Genomic DNA, 24,776 nt, shown 5'->3' with positions numbered 1-24,776 from the left:
GCAATGGTAAGGATCTCTATTCCAGCTTCTTAGATGGGGGAGGAAGACAGCTGGCTGAGAAAAATATGCAAATAAAGAAAGAACATTCCAAAAAAGACTCTCCAAACATATTAGCTTAGAATAATGAACATTTAATATTTTCTGGAAGGCATCCAAAATGTTCAAAGTTTTTATTGGGTTTGTTTTTTGTCTTCATGTATGGTTGATCTTTTCTGTTTTGTTTTGAAAATGCAGTTATTGCCTGCAATAAATCATTGGATTTGCACTTGAATTCTGAATCCCTTATAAAACAACAATGTTACCAACTTTCCTCATTTGAAACAATTATTTGCTGGCTCTTTGTGATTCAGATAATTGCATTGGCCTCTAGCAGTGGCAGCAATTTGAATTCCCTATAGTCTATCTCAGTAATAATTCTTTAGTTTTAATGCGTTCAAACGAAAGAGTTTCTCCATTGCTTGCTTCTCTTTTCTCTTTTCTTTTTTTACTCCAACAAAAAAATGTTGGAGGCAATTTGTTCAGTCACATTCTTAACACTTAATTCCACAGCAAAATATATGGAAATCAGTTATGAATCTTATGCTGATCATTATGTTTGTGACAGGTAGAAACCTGGGAGGAGGGTGTGAATCTCAGAAAATATTTAGGAGTTGTGGGGGTGGGGAGGAGACTTTATGCTCTAACAGGCTGCTAATTGCTGGAGTGTCTGCATCCTTTTCTTCTAGGTTTGGGGAAGGACCAGGTATCTATAAGATATGCTTTTAGAAGTGGGATGATGGGCTAGATTTGTGTTAAAGGAGCAGCTTTTGGGGATTGTGCGACATTTGTCATTAGGGAAATGTGTGTGTGTGTGTGTGTGTGTGTGTGTGTGTGTGTGTTAAAATTGTTCTAAACTTTTATTATTTACGACTCTTACATTCTTAGAAAATCTGAATGGATTGTAATTTGGCACTTGAAATTTGTGAAGTTTACTGCAATACTAAACTTTATATTCCCGATGTAAATTGAGGCTTGGTGTTATTATTTCAATTAAAATGCTTACGTTAGGGGAAGGGCATTGCTGTCATGAGTTTTGGGGTTGAGTAAATAGCCACGTAAGCTTGTCACGAATGAGAATCTTGGTATATGTTTTCTGCACATCTATTTCTCTCTAGCTGTATCCGCTGCATCTCTTGACAGGACCCTGAGACTTCCATCTTCTCCCTATTGACATTTTGCTGAAAGAACTATTGCTGTACCATCAACCTTTTGTCTGGAGACTGCTGTCTGGACAAGTGTCTCTTAAGAGCCCATCTTTGTAGTTTTGTAATAAGTCAGGAGTTCAATATTGATTGATGGAAAGTTGTTGTCCATGCCCCCTCAGTGCCTGAAATGTATTGCCTATGCAGTTCTTCCTGTCTTTTAACATGGCAAAAAACCAAAACCAGAATCCAGAGCCGTAGAGCAGCAATAACCTAAGCCCCTGTTGCTGATTAAACAGTACCACATAACTGGGGCTTTACTATTGTTTATGTATGATTCTTGATTTAATTCAAATATGAAGCTTAACAACAAATCCTGTTAAGATTGTGAAATATTTAGCCAACCATTGTTTGTTTAGTAATAAAAAAGATCATTGTATATAGGGATTTAGCATAGCTCATGCTCTAGAATGAACAGATTAGAAGTTGCTTTATTTGTAGATCCTTTTGTTGTAAGGAGGCTCCTCTTCTATAAAATCTATTTCTGCCATTTGTGAAGGTAAAGGTAAAGGGACCCCTGACCGTTAGGTCCATTCACAGATGACTCTGGGGTTGCGGCACTCATCTCGCTTTACTGGCTGAGGGAGCCGGCGTACAGCTTCCGGGTCATGTGGCCACCATGACTAAGCTGCTTCTGGCAAACCAGAGCAGCACACGGAAACGCCATTTACCTTCCCACTGGAACAGTACCTATTTATCTACTTGCACTTTGACGTGCTTTCGAACTGCTAGGTTGTCAGGAGCAGGGACCGAACAACGCGATCTCACCCCGTCACAGGGATTCGAACAGCCGACCTTCTGATCGGCAAGCCCTAGGCTCTGTGGTTTAACCCACAGCACCACCCGCGTCCCTTTTTCTGCCATTTGTAGTCTCTCCTAATACAACAAAGGTAAGAAGGCATTTTGCCTTGGAGTCTAAAACAAGTTAACTTATGGGTGTTGTTAAGAGGAAATTTTTCCATCTCCTTCCTTCTGCAATTCCCCCCTCCCCCCAAAACAACTTTTTGGAGCAGGAGGCTGCTAGAGGGTACTGGAAACTTCTGTGTGTTCATTTTAGGTTAAACCTATATTAGGATTTTGAATGATTACTCCCCCCTGGACTCCTACTCTGAACCTCTTAAGAATATTCACTGTTTCCTGAGATGTAAGAAGGCATCATTTTCCATTCCACCCTGTAATCATCACATGCAGCACTGTTTCTGTTCTTCTGGACTCATTTTCCATCTTACTGCCTACTGTCACAAAATTATGCAACTTATGTAATTAATTATGCAAATTACATAAGTTATGTTGTGATTATGTCCCATTCATTTTAATGCAATGAAAACACAGTGTGGATGGGGGAAAGAATCTACGGTAATCAGTTATGTGCCATTTGTAGGCTGAAAGCAAAAACAACAGTGAATACCAATAATATTTGTTCTGGACAGGGAACGAATAAGTGGACGTTGGCAATTTCCAGTCCTCTTTCTGTTTTCTTTGGAATTCTTGGATATCTCTACCTGTCTCTGAAACATTGTTAAAAAGCCTGTGCAACTGAGCATCATTTTCGAGAAGGTGGGGGTGGAATTTATCAACACCTTTAGTCAGTTCTGACCTTTCCAGATGTCATTGTCAATTCCCCTTCACCATGTTCAAACCCAGGAATGGGAAACTGAGGTCTGCCAAGTGAACTCCAACTGCTTTCACTGCCAGCTGGCATGGCCAATACTCAGAGGTGACGAGAGTTTAGTCCATCAACACCTGGAGAGCCACGGGTACCCCACCCTGGTCTAAGCTGCCCAACTATTAGATTTGCCTGTATCCAGTCTCTCCATAAACTTACTGTTCCTATTTTCAGTCTGGGTTTTGTACAGATACACGGTCTTGAAAGACCTACATTGGCTCCCAGTACGTTTCTGGGCACAATTCAAAGTGTTGGTGCTGACCTATAAAGCCCTAAATGGCCTTGGTCCAGTATACCTGAAGGAGCGTCTCCACCTTTGAGGTCCAGCGATGAGGGCCTTCTGGTGGTTCCCTCGCTGCGAGAAGCCAAGTTATAGGGAACCAGGCAGAGGGCCTTCTCGGTAGTGGCTCCCGCCCTGTGGAACGTCCTCCCAGCAGATGTCAAATAGAAAAACAACTACCAGACTTTTAGAAAACACCTGAAGGCAGCCCTGTTTAGGGAAGTTTTTAATGTGTGATATTTTAATTTATTTTAATCTCTGTTGGAAGCCACCCAGAGTGACTGGGGAAACCCAGCCGGATGGGCGGGGTACAAATAATAAGTTGTTGTTGTTGTTGTTGTTGCTTTAATATTTTGTTAGAAGCCGAGCCAGATGGGTGGGGTATAAATAAATAAATATCTAGTGGTTAGGGGGAAAATATTTCTAAGCTCAGCAAGGTGATAGAGCAGTGGCACTCTGAGAATCACTCTTCACTTTTATTGGGTTGAGAAAATAATGTCTGAACAACTTCATAGGGGTTTTCAGTTGGGAAAACGAGGCAAGCATCTGGCAGGGATGTACAAGGTGTCATACGGTAAGGTGAGGGGGTTAGAACAGGTGAGCCTTGAAGGATGCCTTCCAGAGCTTGATTTCTATTTATTCTGGGAAGGACTTCCCAACTTTTGACTTTCAATACTGTTTCTGACACTCTGTGATAGCTGCAGGCAGCTTGCTTATTTCTTGTCTGCTAAATAACACTGATAAAAATGCCTATCTCTGTCACATGAGAGTTGGGGAAGGGGGTGAGAAATCACTTCACTGTAGGTTGAAACTGGAAATGTGTTACATTACGTTATCATGGTATCCGTTTCTGTATTAGCCCTTTTTTATCACTCCCACTGGAAAGAGGCGCTACAGTATCTAACTGCAATCAGTGTTGCTGCTTCTTTTCTCCAGACGGCTGGCCCAGAGGTGTCTACCTTTCTGACAAAAACAGAGTTTAACTTTTTTTTTTAAGTACCTATTTTGGCCTGATGCCTAGAAAACAACAAAACCTCTCAAAGTCAAGTTGGCTATTTTGCATAAGGGGAATTTACAAAGAACTAAAATACACTTTGTGGTTTGTAAATAACCTCAAATCTTTATGTGTTTAGACCTTTAAACCTGCCTCTTAAATAAATTCAGACAAGACTCAAATTTTGGTTTGGTTTTTGGCAGAATTTAGGCCACAACTTTATTGATTACAGCAAGTGAGTGGTTGCATAGGCTCTGGTTCGACTAGCTCCCTGCACTGTTGCAGGTAGCGCTGACCCAGGGCACCAGCATAGGTCAGCCAAGGGTGAACACCTGGATAGGTGGAAAGCTGGGAACAGGCTATGTCTGCCACTCAGATGTCCCCCTGGACTCCAGCATGGGCACAACCCCCTCTCAGGGGTTGACCAAACCACTGAGTCCCTGGCTTTCTTTAACAGAATATCCTTCACATAGGGATGGTGAGAGCTTTCCCTCATCCCTATCTCCTGAACCAGAGCCTATCTGCAATCTTACAAGTTGTGACGATTTGCTACACAGCAGGCGAAACTCAAATGGCACCAGCCAATCAGCCAAGTGGGGAAAATTCCTGCCGTGCCCCTATCCCAACGACAGACACACGACGGCATAGCAAGGTCAAGCACGCAAGCTAAAAGTAGGGAGAGGTGGGAGGGTGTTCTGATGCACGCACCAAAGGAGGAAGCTCTGGGTCACATGCATAGGTATATATAGGTCCCTCAGTCCATTTAGCCTGTGTCCCATTGGCCTGATTAAACCCTGCATTGAAGGACCTACCAATAGGTTATTGAGGCTATCCAATCATACCCACCCACAACACAGGGTTTGGTTGCCATGTCTCACCACAACAAGTGCCCTCTTTAAGGGAGGACCCAATTTGTCCATATGCAGAAAGCTCCCTGTGAACAACTGACAAAAGACAGTATATACTGGTGTGCTCTTTCACCCTGCATCAGTGTACACCTTTGCAGTGAAAATAACATGTGAAGCAAACCTGTACATCCTTATGACTCATTTTCCCACTTCAGTTGCATTATTACTATTATTATTATTATTATTTATTGAAAGGAGGATATAGACTTTAAGAGCAATGCCTGAGGTTGTCAGTCAGTTTAGCCAAGGATAACAGATCAGTGCAAGCTTGTAGAACTGTATGGAAAGATAAAGACTGTAAATTAAATGTACAGTGGAACCTCAGTTTACAACTACCTCTGTTTATGAACGCCTTCGTTTACGAACGCCGCGGACCTGGAAGTGTTTACATCCGGGTTCCGCGGCGTCAGATGCGCAGCTCGCACACGTGCAGAAGCGATCTGCGCAGCGCGTGTGTGCGCAGAAGCGCTCTATCGTGGAACGGATTGCGTTCGTAAACCGAGGTTCCACTGTATACAGATAAGGGACAATTCAGAGATGTCTTCAAAGCTGAGCCTGTGGCTTAATATTTTTGTAAGGAAGAAAAGGTTGCTTTTGAGGGGTGATTCAGGCTAGTTTCTTGGTCTCAATAAGCCGTCTCTGTTATATCTGGACAAAATATTGGTACTGCAGGGCCTTAGCTTTTCATTGCACATGACTTTTTTAGTAGTTAAAACTATCGGGGTGTGTGTGTGTGTGTGTGTGTGTGTGTGTGTGTGTGTGTTTTGCTTTTGAGATTCACGCATACCATACAATGGTAAGGGTAAATAGGTTAAGGGCTCTCCACAAAAGCAAAGAGAATCCAACAGCATCTATATTTTTTGCCATCAGAAAGATGTTTGAATCTCCAGTGGATTATAGCTGCTGTTCCTTCCTTGAAGCACTGAAAATGAGAAGCTGGAGTTATACACACACAGACCACTTGATATAAATAACTCGTAGGACTCTTATACCTTAGCCTGCATCTCTGCTTTGCCCTAAAAGACTCACTAGTACAAACACTCAACAACAACACAAACTCTTTCTACCCAGTGGGTTTTTTCTTCTTAAAATGAAGCTGTTGAGACAGCAATCATTTCAAATTATAGTATTTGTAATATTTTAAATCTCCTTTCACAATCCAAGCATGGGATATTTTTAAGCAAAATAATTATGGAGGAAAACTTTTTGTTGCAACTTTGAATACTTAGGCTGCATAATTTGAAAATTGAGTGCTTGTGTCTGAAAAAAAAAGATATTCTCATTTATGAATTTAATTGCAAGAAAAACATTAGTAGGGATCGGAGAGATTAATGTATTCTGGGTGTGTACCAGTCCTAAATACTTGTGTTGGAATATCTGTCTGAAATGCTGGAATTCACATGTATGCAGTACAATTCCATGGTACATGGTTGGCATTCAGGTGGTGCTGGGATGTATAGCAGGTAGGATGTGTAGTCTGAACACAGGAACCATGGCACAACCTTTGCTGCCCCTGTTAGGGTATCAGGCAGCATATTATAACACCCTACACAGGTATATCTTGGTAAAGCATCATGCATTCATGGGACTGCCAAAGCCAGTTGCCAGCTAAGAAACAGTACCAGTGTAATGCTATGACATAGCACAAGAATGAGGTAGAAGGTTACAACAGAGCAGGATCATCCTGTGCCATCTTGAAGTTTTCTGGTTACTGCAGAGCTAGCTATGTGGTCAGTGCATGCTGCTGGGTGGTTATTTTCCACTGCAAACAGTACCTTTCTATACAGAGGGTCACCCCTGCATAATTGGACTGAGCATTGAAAACACAAGGGCAGTTGTTGGCATCCTTCTGTCTCGACAGACAATGGAATTCACATCCAGGCGTGAAGTCAAATCAGTGTTAGCAGCACTGAAATAACCTCCCTGGGGCTGAAGCCTGGACAGTGTGTCCTGGGCTGCCCAGATGAAAGACACACACACCTCCCACCTCGGCCTCACTGGTGTGGTCCAAAGGAAAGCAGAGCAATACCTTTGACACCAGCTTAGCTGCAGGAGTTGCCAGAAGGGGACATACAAAGCACCATGTTAGGGACTCCACTCTGGATTTGTGTAGGGTTTACTCCTTAGCCTTTTCTTCTCCTGAAAACATCTCTCAAGGCAGCAGTTTAGGATCAGACTTTTCCTTCTCCTAGATGGGCTAGGTTGACAAACCGCACCTGCCCCTCACTTCCTGCTACAGCATGTGCTTCTTGACCATTGGATCCACTATTGAACAAAAAATATTGTGTAATAATTGCAAATAAAACCTCTTCATCTAGAATGTATGATGGATGGGGAAACTGTGGTCCTCCAGGTGTTGCTGAACTACATCTCCCATCATCCCTATGCTGACTATGACTGATAGCAGTTGGAATCCAACATCTGGAGAGTCACATGTTCCCAACTCCTGCTTAAATCATAGAGGTGTAAATCAAGGTTTCCCTGTATTTCACATGGATGTGGCTTGCATCTCCAAAAACAAATAAGATAAAGTTTCATAATGCGGACAGGCAACATTTCCCTGCCTATTTATGTTCTTTAGGCCTCGTTCCATATTGTGACACATGGTTGTGTTTTTGAAAAGAAACTTAACACTATAGGATTATATATATAATGCATTTTTAACAATGCAATTCTGTTCTTGTCTACTCGTCCTACTGCTCAGTCCATTGTGTTCAATGGGGCTTACTCCCGTGAGGTAAGTGGATATATGATTGCTGCCCAAAGCAGGTTTATTAAAGCTTTATTCCCTAAATACTTTGATTTATATTTTGATTCAACTGATTGGAGAATATTAAGTTTCATCTGTTCTCTTCTACATACGTTTTAAAAATGTATTATGTTTCTTATTATGTGAATCTGAACAAAGTGAGCTGAAAGTGAAACTGACATTATACACTACTGAAGGAGCAATAAAAGGAAATAAAGATCATATGCAATAACACTGTACCTTTATCACAAATATATAAAATTACACTAAAACTACAAAGGAGCAAAAGGTAAAAATTATCCCATCACAGCACTTTGTTGTTGTTTTATTTCAGAGTTTTATGGTTTTCTCATTAAGAGTTTGAAAGTTGCTGTAGATTATATACAAAGGATGCTTCTATGTTGTTTGAGGAGGTTATTGCTTTTAAATTACATTCTAAATAGGCAAACAAAATGAATACAGGTTTAATGTGGTCTTAATTCTATCTAGCAAGCTCCAGTCTGGATAATGTTTGTTAGCTCAGGCTCAAAGGGGTGTTTTGTGGCTGCAAGTGAATAAATAAGTAACTGAATGGGAAGACTCAAAATGTATAGTTGTTAATTAAAAAGCATATTTGCCATTATACATCCTGTGGAATATGTTCCCGTTTTAATATTTTATCAATTGAAATGTAATATATACAGATGTTCATATATTCACTTTTTCTTTCCCTTGTCTCCCCCCCTTTCCCCGCCGCCACCAAAAGAAAAAAGTTTATTCTGCTTTTTCTCTTAGCTACTAGTGATTAAGTGATAAAGTATCGAAGAACTGGAATGGTACCAATGCTACTTTTCCATTCGCTATCAGTTTTGTGCAACTGAAACTTTGGACAATAGTCTGATTCATTTTTTAGATCACAGCTACTCATGACTTAACTAAATCTCTGCTTAGGAAAAATTGCCAATGGGTGGCATGGCAAGCGGACATGGAACTGATGACAGTATTTCAGAAAGTAATTGGAAGAGTTGAGCCATGTATCTTTCTTCCACCCTTTTTCCAGTGCAATGGTTGATGGCTTCTTAATCCACCCGATAAGGACTGGTCTGTTCAGCTTGGGAAAGTTTTTGGCAAATGTAACATAGGCTCCAAATCTATATCTCATTGAAATTAGAATCTCATTGAAATCCCAGTCTGATGGATTGTGCTCTCAGACTTGTCATAAACCAGCCTTGGTAATAAAAGGTACATTGCATACTTGTTGCTACTACATCTTGAGCTCACATGAACAATGGTTCCATTCTGATGTCTGGCTCAATGTCCTTGTCAAATACAGATTCAGTCTACAGTAATTTTAAATAGTTCCACTCAGAGCCACAATAGTCATTTGTTATTCCCTGCTCCTGACAAGAGAATTAGTCAGTGCTAAATGTGCAGGATTGCCAAAGGACACCTTCTTAGTAACTATTTTTTGTTGGTTATGATATGTCTAAAGATACAGAGATGAATGTGTGTCTTCCTCTCCATAGATTCAGCACTGGAGTTAGTTACTGATGTGGGACACACATCCTTTACTTTTTGTGGTATGCAATTAAAGGTTTTGAACCACTTTTTTGTTTTTTAAGAATACAGCACAAGCAGGGTATCTGTGAATTTCATGCTGGTATGAAACTGAAATCTTGCTATTTTTTCTTGCCAAAAAAAGGTGCCTTTAATGATGCAAGCTTTTTCCCTACCCAGAACTAGTGGACTGTTTGTTTGATGCTTCCTTTTGGAAACACATTAGACAAATGTGCTATCTCTTTAATTGTGCTAATTACAAAGTGCTCTCTTAATTTGGCTAAAAGGAGCCAGTTAAGGATCTTTCCATGTTCCTAGATGGATGTTCTACCCCCAATTGAAAGATTAATGCCTGCCTTACTTGAGACTAATTTGTTGTTTGAGCAATAATGAAGTAACTCAAAGCTCCTTTAGGCCACTTGTCACAAAACATTTATTGCAGAACATTCCTCTTAAGTCTACTAGGACTACTCTAACATGGATCACTATCTTCATTATTTGCTCAGTCTACCCAATCTTAAGCTCTTTTCATTTCAATCCCATTGATGTTAGTGGAGATAAAGACCATGTGATTCTGTGATTCTATGTTAGGCCAATTTACAAACCATGCTTTGCAAAGTTGTACACCCTTACACATCTTATCTTTCCCTTCTCATGCATGAACCCCCATTTCTTTCCATGGTTTTCTGAAACCATAGTTTAGTGTTATAGTGGCATGCACATGAATATGGTTAAAGCCAGCTAAGATTCCGTTGTAACCATAGCTTGAAGTGGATTGCTAAACAAGAATGATGAAGGGCTCTTGGTTAGCTTCAGCAATATTGGCAATAATGTCAAAGTAATGCTGAAACATGGTTAAAGCACACAATGGAAAACATGGAAAATTATTGTGCGAGGAAAATGGGAGGGGAGGAAGCATGGGTCTGTGGCTGTTATGTTTGAATGGAGCCGAAGTGTTGAGCATATGGTTACATCTCCTATTAAAATCAATAGGAATTTTATACGTATGCAACATCATGAGTTGTGCCAGCTTCCTATTTGTCCTCTCCCTTGCTTGCATGGTGCAGCTTATACAGCCAACCATGAAGAGCTCTTCCCATTGTTGGCTGGTAGGCAGCCCACGTCTAAACAGCCCCCATGGCCAATCCCCAGAAAGATGCTTAATTGAGGAGTTACAGGGGTGTGATGAGGGTATAGCAATATTTTGTTGCTAGTTGTTACTCTGGGTTATTTTTCAATGTAAAATAAATTTCTCAAAAAAGCAGTAAAGCCAATAAGCAAAAATGATCAATAACTCTTCTTGACAATGTTTGCCATTTTTCTTGTGAATAGTTCATCATCTATCATTGTATTTGATTACAGTTTACAAATCCTTTACATATTGCCACATAACTTAGACATATCAGTTGTTGACTGGTTGTAGCATGAGCTTGTCATCAGTTTCTGATTTTCACAGTGAGATTACAAGTAATTGGCAGTGGATTAGTCCATGAACCATGGACCAACTTTGAGCCACTTCAGATGTTTGCAAGAACACATTGTACAGCCAAACATTCCACAGTGCCATGTCAGACATGAATTGTGAGACAGATTCATAGAAATAGAGACTTGTAGAGTTGAAGGGACCATGAGATTCATGTAGTTCCTGCAATGCAGGAATCTTTTGCCCAGCTCAAACCCATGACCCTGAGATTAAGAGTCTCATGTTCTACTGATTGAGCTGTCCCAGGTTCATCCCAGATAGGAGTTTCCATCAGAAGATTGTACAGCATGTCTCACTGAACATTAGACGCATATTTTAATGTCTAGAAACCGAAACAGAGAAACATATGGTAGGGTAATGTTGACTATGTGTAAGTCTTATTTTAGTTAAGTGTACTCAATTTCTAATGAAGATGCCCCATCTTTGCAAACCAGATTTTAATTTTATTTGTTAGTATTTTTTAGGGGTATGATGATGACACCAATGATTATTGTTCATCAGCCTGGCCTATTGCATATAAAGTAATGAACGGGTTGGGTCTACTATTAATATCAAAAGTTGTATGCAGGTCAGCAGAGCTAAACCCTCTAGCATCTTACTTCCTTGTAGTCCTCCGGGTATAGGGCAGTATATAAATTCAATAATAATAATAATAAAATGTAATCCAGCTCAGAAGAAATGTGCCTGAAGTGATTGACCACCAGGAAGTAAGGTGGTGTAAGGACCAGCATCCCCAATGATATACTTCTTTTGATTTAATAATTGACTTCCTGACCCTATTTTATTTGTTGTGAATGGGGCAGATTCTTGGACCAAACCTACATCATTATGTCTAATTTAACTATAAAGGGGTATTTAAAAAACAGCCCCCCTAATACTCATGCTATGAGTATGTTTATCCAGAAGGGCACTACAAAAATATTGTCAAGGTGCTCAAATATTTGACAATATATTTAATGTACTTTTGGAGCCGGTGTGCCATGTTCTTTGCTTTTGAAATTATTTCATGTTAGACGCCTCTCTTCTTACCAAGCAATACTTATCAGTCAATCTAATTGAAATGTCATGCTGACCTTTTATTTGAAACAGTTCTATTTCCTGACTTCATTTGGAAATTATTTTGCCTTTAATTGAAATTAAAATCTTAAAGCTACCAGGGTGAAGAAACCCTGTATGCTAATTAACTTTAAATGCAACATATCTTTTACAGAAGTAATTCAACTGAGTCTGCCAGAAGATCAGAAAATAAGCATCACTGCAGCAACAGTAGGACAAAGTGCAGTTCTAAGTTGCGCCATTCAGGGGACCTTGAGACCTCCTATCATCTGGAAGCGGAACAATGTCGCTCTGAACAACTTAGATTTGGAAGACATCAATGTGAGTGATAAAGGACTCTCGAGCTACTTAATAGAGTCATTATAAAACCTTTGCCATACAAACTAGAGCAGTAGCATTTGTCAAACTGACAACCGCTCCTCAGTGTTGTTCCTCTTCTGACACATGAGTGACCTCCTGTTCAGGTCAAAGGGTCATGCTGGAAATGTCTCTTGAACTTAAATGACGGCTTCCGTTTTCAGATGCTGAACAAAAATGCAAAATGTAAATTCTCGCCCATTGGCAATACAGATGATACAATACTCCTACTTAAAAAAAGAGAGAGGAAGGAAGGAGGTACAGGATCGAGGGTAAAGAAACAAATGGATTCACCCCATAGAATCAAGCAACGCCTTATGTAATTCGAGAACTGGCTTGGCTGTATTCTTGCTGTCACTTTGACTTTGTGTGAGGTTCCATTGTTTGTGTGTAATTTCTGCCAGGTGAAAAGGGCATACCTTTATTATCCTGAGTGTTCCTAACACTAAATCATTACTCAACTAGGCATGAAGGTGAAATGGTCAAACAATTAACAAGATCTGACAATATACAGTGGTACCTCAGTTTTTGAACATAATCCATTCCGGAAGACCGTTCGACTTCCGAAACATTCAAAAACAGAAGCATGCATTTCCTGGAAGCATTTATATCCAGAAAACTCAATTCGGAAGCCACATGGCATGTTTGGCTTCCAAAAAGTGTTCAGAAACCGAAGCAGTTCCTTCTGGGTTTTCGGCATTAGAAAGTCTAAATCAGGGGTCAGCAAACTTTTTCTGTCCCTCAGATCTTGTGGGGGCCTGGACTATATTTTGAAAAATATATATGAATGAATTCCTATGCCCCACAAATAACCCATAGATGCATTTAAAATAAAAGGACACATTCCACTCATGTAAAAACACCAGGCAGGCCCCACAAATAACCCAGAGATGGCATTTAAAATAAAAGGACACATTCTACTCATCTAAATACATGTTGATTCCTGGACCGCCCGTGAGCCGGATTTAGAAGGCAATTGGGTCACATCCGGCCCCCGGGCCTTAGTTTAGGGACCCTGGTCTAAATGTTCGACTTCTGAGACAATCGAAAACCGAGGTATTACTGTAATAGAGAATACATTATTACTTGTGATCAAGTAGGGTGCTCGCTGACATTTGCTGGAGACTCCTGTTCCTCATACTTTCCTGTCACTGCCTGTGTTCACCTTCCATCTCCAAGTGTGGTAACTTGTCAATTAACACAACGGTCCAGATTTGGAGGAACCAATAGACTTGCAAGTTTGACCACCTGGCTGCTGGGAACAAGAATTGGAGCTCTTTGTTAAAAACCTGTTGATAAAAGGGTCATCATTGGATCTATAGTTTAAAAGGTTGGTGCATAATCTGGTCTATTTCATAAAAATATTTTCTTCCAGAAAGACTGAATAACAGCTGCCACATTATTAACTTTCTAAACTTTTTTTGTAGTACTGTACCACCAGCTATTCTTACATTTGCAAGCTTATCTATCTAATAGTAAGAGCAAAAACAATCTTATTTTTTATGGTAGCAGGATCCCAAGGGATGCACAAAACCTTTCCCTATCTGCTGCATTTTAGTCATGGAGCTGAGACATCAAAGGAGCTGAAGTAAACAATGTGAGATTCAGATCTCATACTGCAGTCTGCTTGGCCTGCCTAAACTTCACTCCATGGGGTCTCATGAATTGTTATGAGAGCTTGGAGAGAGATTAGAAATAGGCTCTGGTTGTATACACACCATGGAAGTTAGGCTGCAAATGTGTTACAGCCTTTTTAGGCAGGGCTGAAAATGCTTCCATGCCTTCATGAGCCCAATTGTCTCATGTGAAAGGGGGGCATTTAGAAACATTTTGGGGGTGTGGGCTGGGAAAAAGGTGTGTGTGTGTGTGTGTGTGTGTGTGTGTGTGTGTGTGTTACAATGAGGTGCCGGAGTTGTGGCCAGTCTCTCTTTTGCAAGGGAGTCTGCTGTGTCACAACTATCATGAAATACATGAGAAATTTTACAGGTTCTCCTGGATCCCAGTAATTTTCACCCCACCTACCCCCAGCTCAAAAAGCCGAAAAAAATCTTGGCTGAATATGTAATTTCTAGGTTGATGTAAAGACACTGGGGGATGAAGCTGTAATTTCATTATTTGTTCATATAATATCAGGTCTTTAAGTATGTGTGTAGCTTTCATAACCTCCCATTCAGCATAAGGTTTATTACATTTGTTCATTAGCATCATTCTCGTTGTGTCTTGATGGCCAGCCTTAACTGCATAGTTCAGTCTTGTCAAGGAAGAAGCTGCTTAACTGATCTTTGGTCATAAAGGAGGAAAATAATTTCTGCTTTTAATAGCACATGCACTGAAAAACTCAAAAGTTAGTGGCAAGGCATAAAGAGACCATTAAAAAAAGAAAAAAATGATACACTTACTTTTGTTTGCTTTAAAATTATAATGCAGCATATTCTTCTCATATTGCATATATATTTTCTTTATGGTGAGTTGGCACTTGCATGGGGTTTTTGCACCCAGCTGCTCCATAATGTAGGATATCTATCTGAATCCTACCAAATTTCAGAAGGATTAGCTATGGTAGCTTTCCCACAAATACAGCCTTTATACTGTTGAGGTGAGTTGGGAAAAAAACAATTGTTTAATCTCCCCATGTGTTTTGTGGGCATTTGGTTTGAAAATAGAGAAGTGATAGAGGTGTCCCTAAGTAGGAAGCTTGCCAAATTTCACAGTGATAGGCCCAGCTGTGTTTGTTCTGGGCGTGTTTAAAGTTTTGTTTTGGAGGTGAGCTTTACCTCCCTCGCTGTGGCTTTGTTTTTGAACATGATTCAGTGGCATTATGAAGAAGCTCCCAGGTGGTAAAATCACAGAGCAGCAAGATTTGAGGCGTAGGCTGGTGTAGATGTTGGAAAATCCCATCTTGCACATCCATACCTCTCTCACCTCACACCCTCCAAGCTGTTTCTGCTTCTTGGGGAGTGAGAGGGGGACTTCTCATTCACATTCCGTCCTTCATGTGTAAAGGTAAAGGTAAAGGTACCCCTGACCCTTAGGTCCAGTCGTGACCGACGCTGGGAGTACAGTTTCCAAGTCATGTGGTCAGCGAGACAAAGCCACTTCTGGCGAACCAGAGCAGCAAACGGAAATGCCATTTCCCTTCCCGCTGGAGCGGTACCTATTTATCTACTTGCACTTTGACGTGCTTTCAAGCTGCTAGGTTGGCAGGAACAGGGACCGAACAACGGGAGCTCACCCCGTCGCAGGGATTTGAACCGCCGACCTTCTGATCGGCAAGCCCTAGGCTCTGTGGTTTAACCCACAGCCCCAACAGCGTCCCACCGTTCATGTGTACATTAGGATAAATTCATTCTAAAATGTTGGTGAATTTTCATGAGGCTTTTCATTTAAAAAACAATAACAAATTGAAGTGGAAATGTGGAAAACTAAATTTAAGAAACCCAAATCAAGATGTTCACCCATTCCTGCCTTCTCAGGTATTCACCATCCATTTCCTACTCTAATGAGTGCCAAAGCCTTCACTGACTTTAATGGATCTGGATTTTACCAGTTACACATAGGCAGAAATTTCAGTATATTCATGAAACCTGCTGAAAGTCAAACCCTGTGCATGTTTACTCATGTGTAAATCCCAGTGATTTAAATGTGACTTAGAAAGCAATCCAAACCCTGATCTGCTGTGTGGAATGAGCTTTTTTTGTGAAAGAGCTGTCCCTCCATCACACTCTGATGGTGGATGGCTTGCTGCCACCAGAGGTCCCAGCTGTGCCCAACAAAATCATAGATGGTTAGAAGCTAATGCTGGTGACATCCCCACCACAGGGCATTCTGGGTTGGGTGGGGTGAAATTGGGGTGACCAAGGGCCTAATGGATCTTCAGCTAGTAAAGGATGGTGATGGGCTACATCCTAGTCTTTGCTGTGCCATCCTGGGGCTGGTGCAGCAAAAGATATGAAACAAAACCATCCCGTTCACCTTTAACCATGGCTAGTACTAGTAGCAGGGAATGCAGTGTTGGCTCCTAGCTGAGAGTTAGCAGAACTCACTTACTCCCTGGTAAATATGCATAGGATTGCAGCCTTGATGTTGGTCAGTTAGATTTTAATATAGTTCAGGTTGCAATCTTAAACGCACTAATTGAATGCACTGGGATTTACTTCTGAGTAAACATGCATATAATTGACTAGGCGTAGGTGCAATAATTACAGACTAGAAAGGTGGATTTCAAAGCATTCTTATGAGCTGAGGGTATTTTAATCTGCTTTAGTGTTTAATGAACAGATGACAAAGGGGTTTTAGTTAATCAGGATGAATAGAATCGAACTTCAGTGGTGTTGTATGTACAATCTAGGTGTGACACTGTCAAGGTGTGCAGCTGAGCTGCCTCTTTTACATGTGGTTATAGCCTTCCCTGCTGATCTGTAGTAAATTAAATACTCTGCTAAATTTTTGACACCTATTAAAACTTCCAGCTTCAGAATCTTGCACACATAGCTGTGATGAAGTCATTACTTTATTTTTCCCCCTCCTAAATAGAAATTAAGGCCCGAGAGAGCAGCCGAGTAATTGGATAGGTCCACTGAGGAGAATTGTGCTTCCAAATTGCACACTGTGGAACATGAATGTAGCACTTAAGGATACGGAACTTCAAATAAATGCATTCAGAGAGAATGTGGTGCACTGTGGTTTATGCAGCACTTTAAATACCAATTCATTTGTTGCACTTACTAAGGCAATTTCAGCACTCAAAAAGCCTCAGCACTGGTACAATTTCTTCTGTCTCCAGAGGTGGTGTTCTTTGTTCTCACCTCTAGCTATATTATGAGCTATGGTGTATTTGTTTAGCAGTGAGAGCTGATTTTAAATCACAGTATACAGAAGTGGGGGGGGGGGAGTATTTGTCTGTATTTTCAAGCATAGAAAGTCAGGTAGAATACTTTCAGTAATCATGCTAAGATAGGGGAAAATAGATGAAAATGACTGGCTATTGGATACAATGGAATTAAATGCATATGGTTGCATCAGCTAGCTGCAAGAGTGCTGGTTTGATTTTTAATTTTTTAACATATAGCAATAGGACTAGTGAGGAGCATCAATGATCTTGTCAGAAGTAAATGAAGTGTTGTCATTTGCTTAAATAGATTATGGGTTTTGCCACTTCAGAAGTGAGGTAGGAGGTGAAGAAGTGTCATATTCACTTGTCAAAAGTCTTCTGTAGTTTTGAACTATATATACTAAAAATTACTTAATATTCTGTGTGCTGCCATGATCTTGTAGATCAGTCAAGGGAGCCTTCTGACACAAAGACAGGGGGCCTGTAGCCCTCTGGATGTTGTCAGACTCCAACTTCCATAATCCCTGACCATTGTCTATGGTGGCTGGGATCGATAGAAACTGTAATCCAGCCACATCTGAAGGGCCATGATTTTCTCATCCCTAATCTAATTTGTACTATCCATGGAATCAGAGTTTCCTGTGGTTGCATCCTAGCTGTGCATGTGCAACCCTCTTTATTTCCCAAATCCTGTGTACTTCCAAAGGCAATTTAATAACTTTTCCGCTTGGGCAAACAACCAGGCCATAAGTGTGAGTTAGTTTATCACATGTTTATACAATGTGCACATTGTTCATAATATTATTCGAAATAGTTTCATACTGGTGTTGTTTTGGTATGGTTGTTTACACTCTTAAAACTTGGGGCTAGGGCAAGTCATATTGCAGTCTGTTTGCAGTTTTCCATAGATATGAATGGGGCTGAGTGCAATTTTGCTCACAACTTTCTGCATGATCCCTTTGTTTTCTGAATCACTCCTTGTTTCCTGAATCATACCACAGCCTGGATTCCTATTTTTAGTGATGCTATAATGTGATTTGCAGCCCAGTCTTGTGCATGTCCGCTTGCATGTACAGCAAGTCCCTCAGTGGAGCTTACACCCAGTTAAAACGTACAAAAGCTTGCAATTGTACAGTGGAATCCAATGTGTGGTTTACCACCAAAGAGGTCTCCATAGAATTGTAGCCTAAGAGGTTTTTTTTGGGGGGGGGGGAGGGACACAGAGAGAGTGAGAGTGAGATCACCTTTTCCATTCATTCCTTGAACCTTTTGGCTCACACTAATATTTTTTATCTGAAGCCAGAAGGAAGATCCTGAAGATCAACAACAACATCCTATCTCATATCAACATTTCAACTAACATGACTCGTTTGAATGAACAAGACTTTCCCTACCTAACATAAGTTTCTGAATCTATTTCTAAGCCAGTGGTTTATTCCTCTGAAATGCCAACCTTTCTTTTATCTTTCTTATGTCGCCTCCCCCAAGCTCTGCTTTGTTTAAAAATAGTTTCTGATACTGTAGGCAATTATGAAGCTAATTTTGTCCTTTTCTTAAACAAAGCAGAAGCTGCCTCCTGATTCTGCACATTTGTTGTTGATAGTCCTCTACACAATTATGCCTTACTTTGATGCCTGTTCCCTTTGTTCTATTTTTAAGCCCTGTAAAGTCAATAGCGATTGAATGTTCTTGCCTCTGTAGAAATGTGTGGCATTTCAAGAAAAAGGAAGCTGGAGAACCCATCAAGGATTGTTTCTTCTTTTTAGGAGACAGTTTGTATTCCCAGAGCTACGCTTTCCCCAAATTATTCTTTGGAAAAACTGTTCATTATTTATTTCTATTACCACTGTAGCTTTTTCTTGTAGCTTTCCCCAGAGATTCCACAACACTTCTTTCATTTGTGCGAGCCCGCTTGCTCTGGGTACATGACCATAATTCTTATACAAGGCTTTAGTTCCACAAAAAAGCTAGCTTTTTAAAAAGACCTGAAATTTCCTTAAAAAGGGGATTCCCCCTCCAATACCTTCTTTCACCTTATTTAAGGTAAATACCACGTACTACACAAGGATTGGTTCACATATGCACCCACATTTCTTGATTCTTCTTCATTATTTCTCCCAATGCTATTCGACAAGTATATGAAGCCATGGGAAGCAGACATGAGGAGTTTTAGAGCAAGGTGTCATTAGTATGCCCAACTCTATTTCTCTATTACTTCTGAGTCAGGAGAGGCTTTGCAAGTCCTGGACTGGTGCCTGGATAGAGTGATGGACTGCTTGTGAATCAATAAACTAAGCTTGAAACATGGAAGCACGAAAAACTTGTTGGTGGTGGTTTCCTTGTCCAGGAGATAGGTCATCTGCCTGTTCTTGAAGGGTTTGTACAAACATAGACAAACTAAGGCCCGGGGGCCAGATCCGGCCCAATTGCCTTCTAAATCCGGCCCACAGACGGTCTGGGAATCAGCGTGTTTACACATGTGTAGAATGTGTGTTTTTATTTAAAATGCATCTCTGGGTTATTTGTGGGGCATAGGAATTCGTTCATCCCCCCAAAAAAATATAGTCTGGCCCCCCACAAGGTCTGAGGGATGGTGGACCAGCCCCCTGCTGAAAAGGTTTGCTGACCCCTGCTCTAAAGGAACAGGTACTCAGTCTGAGAGTACTCCTTGAACCACTAGAGGACCAAGTGATCTCTGTGGCAGGTGTGGGTTTTATTTTACCAGCTCCAGTTAGTACACTAGCTCATGCATTAGTAACCTCAAGTCTGGATTACTTGTAGCATGTTTTGTATGTTTCTGACCTGGTAGCTGGTCTGGAAGCTTCAACTAGTGCAGAATCCAGTGACTAGACGGCTCACAGGAGCAGATTTCATGTGACATGTTCCCCAGTGCTGCACTGGTTGCTGTTTCCCTACTGGGCCAGGTTCAAATTCTTGTGTTAATCTGTAAAGCCCTAAACAGCTTGTGCCCAAAGTACAAAGCGCATGTACTGTATATATGAACCAACCCTTGTGTTATGAACTTCTTAGCCTTTAAGCAAGGTTAAAGAAGGTATAGGAAAAGGCCCTTTCTCCTTATGCTTCACATCAATCATTGGTGATTTAATAGTTGGTGGTTTAATTCTTCAGAAATGCATATATCTATTATTATTGTTTTAAAGTAACCAAAACAAAAGCAGCAAATTACTTCTCTGAAATATGTTATGGTGTGGTTTCTGACACAAGCATGCAGCTATTAACTAAGCATAGCAACAAGATGTCTGACTAATGTGTCCCCACAGCAACTTTGAAATAAGATGTGTGACTAAAGGCATCCATGGAAGTAGGTTTACAAAGGATTTTCATGCTTAGAACCTATGCAGGACCATTTCCTTTGAAATTACGCAAACCCACTCTAGCTGCAGTGAGAGGTCAATCATGCAATGGCTCATACCATCATTAATTCAACACTGAGCCAGAAAGAATATTGCCACACATAAAATCACCAGCACCAGCTATTGCAGGACTGGCATGTGACAAATTACTTATCTAGATCAACCCATGCTTAACTTGTGCATTATGACAGGATTACAGCTCAAAATGGCATATCTGCCACACTTTTTAGGAAATGGCTCTTAACATTTTTCTAAATTAAACTTCTTACTGATCCATCTACCCCTGCTGCTAATACCATATATTCCAGCTACTCTAACCTTTATTGATGGTGTTCTTCAGCCTAGCTGATTTCTCTTCCTTCATTCCAAGTTCCACAGCATATGTAAATTTTATCAACATCCTGTGCATTCCTTCTTAGTTGTCATTTTTATGCTGGGTTAACATCTATCTAAATACCATAGCTCTCATTTTTCATCTCTGCATTCAGAATGGTTTCTATTCACAAGAAGAACTTGATTTCAGAATCATATCATCCTATATATATTCAAATAACTCCCTGCTCACCAACTTCATATTTTCATGCTCTCATATAATGTACTATACTCTGAGTGGGAACTTTGGGAGAATCTGAAGTTTATTGTGCATTTTTGACTTCTGATTTCTGTGCATGGCAATTTTAATTTATAGCTTGCTCTTTGTGAATCCACATTTGCCCATAGATATGAAATTAGAAACTTTGGAAGCAAGCCTAGTAATTTCCATGGAGCATATTTCCTTGTAATAGCTCAGGTTCCAGTCTAAAAAAAACACACCAATTCAAAGGTGCAGTAATATGCTTTATATATTGCTATAACCTCCATTTTGTGCATCTATCCAAACAATGACCAACAATGTAAGTTTTGGCACCATTAATCTCTTGCCTGTGGGAGGATAGGGATGAAGGAAACAAAAATCAGTCACTACCGGTATCTTCCCCTTCCCCACTAAATATACAATAATATTGGAACTGCTAGTGCTGTACCTGCATGCATGTTTCTAGTTCACTGCCAAAATCCATGCCAATAACCACTGAAAGGTATCTAGTCCCTATGCCAGCTAGATTTGGGTGCTAGTGCTTATTCACTCAGCTATGCTTGAAGTGAAAGGATCGCTGCTCCCCCCCCCCCCGAAAAAATCATGTAGTAAAATGAATTTGCAATACTGTTCAGCACATAATTCCAAAAACTGGGGAGTGGGGGGGGCGAGATTAGAATAAAATATTTCTTTATTTTCAGAGATTACTCTGAAACCAGAAGAATTGTATTTGCTGCACAATACTCACAACCCTTTCAGAGGTACCCAGGCTATAAAATAAATTTGGGACCATCTAGCAAATAAGAGGTTTTTAAAAATGGAACACTTGTGCTGAGGCACAACAGTCCATAGAAATATGTACAATTACACATTATATACAAAACTAGAGAGATAGATGTGGCAAATGTAGAATATCATCAATGGCATAAAACTGACAACGGTCCATGGAACATTATGGAAACATGTTTGGATAAAGCTGTAAAGGTATAGCCATTGTGCTGTGATATTTGTAGCTAAGGACTTTCCCCTTATGTATTTCCTTCATTTGCAAGCGCTAAAAAGCTTTTAATAAAGACAACTACACACACACACACACACACCCCTGTCTATCTGTGAATTTAGCTACCCACAAGATTTAACACTTCCCTCAAGGCAGTTTCCAACAGTTTAGACACATCAAACTATAATGGTGCTAAATGTTTAGGTTTAGTAAATATTAGAATTTAATTAGAACTTGCATGTTATGACTGGGATATGTTATAAGACAGTCACAATGTGTATTAGAAAGAGGGTTCTGCAAAAGGTTTGAGATGTTCAGTTAGTGTGTCAGACCTTGACATTGTTATCAATATTCATGTGTATTGGAAAGTGTAGACCTACTTCTGAGCATAAGCAATTAGCATGTGAATAGTTAAGTAAACTAGGTAAGACCTAAGTGTTTACCAGTCTGTAATCCTAGTCCCAGTAGTGATGTATGGAAGTGAGAGCTGGACCATAAAGAAGGTTGATCTCCGAAGAATTTATGCTTTTGAATTACGGTGCTTTTGAATTATGAATTATAGTGCAGGAAGATCAAGAAGATCAAGCCTATCCATTCTGAAGGAAATCAGCCCTGAGTGCTCACTGGAAGGACAGATCCTGAAGCTGAGGCTCCAATACTTTGGCCACCTCATGAGAAGAGAAGACTCCTTAGAAAAGACCCTGATACTGGGAAAGATTGAGGGCACAAGCAGAAGGGGACGACAGAGGACGAGATGGTTGGACAGTGTTCTCAAAGCTACGAACATGAGTTTGACCAAACTGCGGGAGGCAGTGGAAGACAGGAGTGCCTGGCATGCTATGGTCCATGGGGCCAGAAAGAGTCAGACACGACTAAGCAACTAAACAACAACAATCCTAGTCAATCAGCAAGTCTTAATGTAGTCAGGAGAACTTCTTTGCTGGGTGACACCTGGGGGGGGGGTGTTAACCATTAGTACTTTTAAGCATCAAAATAACTGTCCATTAGAATGAAATTGAATAAAGGAGGCTTAGCTTTTAGGAATAGCAGAATTAGGAGAGATGCCTTTGACTGAGTGCTGCACTGCTGTGGGGAATAAGCCTCTCATGAGATGACCATGCTGTAAAATCTGGACTCCCTCCATGCAGACTGAAGGTGTAAATATGTGAATAAATCATATTTCTTAAAGCCACGGCAGTGTCGACAGTGTCTCAGTTCTCCAAAGGAGCACAAACCCTGGGTGAGCACGTAGAACTCCCTGAAATCTTGCTACCACCCAGCAGAAAGTGGAGGTGGAACCCAACTTTTGTAACAGTATTTAGCTATCTACCAGTTTTCACACTTCCCTCAAAGCAGTTTCCAACAGTGTAGACGCATCAAAATAGAAATTTGAATGTGTATTTTTGACAGAAGATTCACATTCAAATAACAGTTTGCATAAAAATACACATACTAAAATAAGATGAGAAGTTTCAACAGTAGAAATATTTCTCCATCTTTAGGTGGGCCTTCTTCCTATGCCCTGCAGTAAGAGGATAAACTTTACTAGGCTATCTTTGAGCTAGATGCAGTACTTTTCATAAGTTGGTTCCCCCCCCTATAAAATTTATTAATTGGTTTCTTTGCTCACTTTGTGTTTCTTATGGATCCTAGGGAGAATTTTTTATAAGCTTTTGTGAAGCTTTTTGAGGCAGTGACAGTATTTTACAGCAAACATGCCTCTTCAAGGACCTTATATTAAAGCATGCTTCATTTCTTTAGTTTTAGCCTGTTCACATTGTTCATTGAGATTCTTTTCTGAATATGCTTTCCTTCCGTTCTGGAGCTTAAGTCAGCATCCCAGATGCATAAGTTGCCTCTTAAAACTGCCTTGTTCCTGTCATTTTCATTTTTATCTCTTGAGTGTTAACGGAGGAGCTGTCAGGAATTCCAGTGGCGTTTCTCATCTTCATTCTCTTGCTTTTTGGTGTGCCCATGGGCAACGTTACCCTGCTGCTTATTTATCCTTACGACTGTACCGCCTTGTTAATAATGCATGTTCTTTAAAGTTGCATGTTCCATCATATCTCTAAATATGTCCCTGTAATGAGTCTGCTGGGTCATCCCTTTTCTCTTCTCAGAAAATTTAAGGCGTTTCATTGCGACCTGTGCTTCTTTCCAGCATCAGGTTTCTCCATGCCTTCCCAAGCTGCAAACCTGTAGGGAATCCCACAATCAAGAAGCATGTTTATTCAGAGATTCAGCATCTCCCTTGCCCATTTCTTCCAGATGTGTCCCCTTCTTAGTCTTGTGACTGCAAAAACAACCATGAATTTTGTAGCACCTCAAATTTTGTAGCACATTTGTTACGCCAGAAGCTTTCATCAACAAATGTTCATTACATCAAAAATGGATACTATTGGCCTCAAGTCCTATGCATGAGCTATATTTAGTATACGCTGGTCATTGTGGAAAGAAGGGTGGTGGATGAGATAGCCTTATGTTGAATCCAACTTTTATTAATTAAAGGTAACTTTATTAAATTCTGAGGAGAAGCAGATTCTAATACCTGAAAGCTTTTGCCGTTATATTTTCTTCCAGCTTTAAGGTGCTTCAAGATTCTAGGTAGTATTTAATTTCTGTTCGTTCTTTGGTATAGCATCTTAAATAGTCAGCCCTCACCCATTGCAACCATACTCTCAATAGCAAGTTGTTAACAATGCTGAATGCTTTCCTCAACAATCTTAA

At 40.4% G+C, this 24,776-nt stretch overlaps 1 protein-coding gene across 4 annotated transcripts in view; it reads left to right on the top strand.

The window, feature by feature from the left end:
* FSTL5 (follistatin like 5) overlaps positions 1–24,776 on the top strand; it is a 300,362-nt gene that overhangs the window by 186,874 nt on the left and 88,712 nt on the right. For all 4 annotated transcript variants that reach the window (XM_060278679.1, XM_060278681.1, XM_035112814.2 and 1 more), the window contains one exon: positions 12,068–12,234. In XM_060278679.1, the coding sequence (XP_060134662.1) occupies positions 12,068–12,234 (167 nt within the window). The remainder of the gene's footprint in view (positions 1–12,067; positions 12,235–24,776) is intronic.

The sequence above is a fragment of the Zootoca vivipara genome, chromosome 9 (genome assembly GCF_963506605.1).
Source record: "Zootoca vivipara chromosome 9, rZooViv1.1, whole genome shotgun sequence".
Classification (NCBI taxonomy): Eukaryota; Metazoa; Chordata; class Lepidosauria; order Squamata; family Lacertidae; genus Zootoca; species Zootoca vivipara.
Note: the sequence above shows the minus strand (reverse complement) of the source record. Positions and strands in the feature narration are given on the sequence as shown.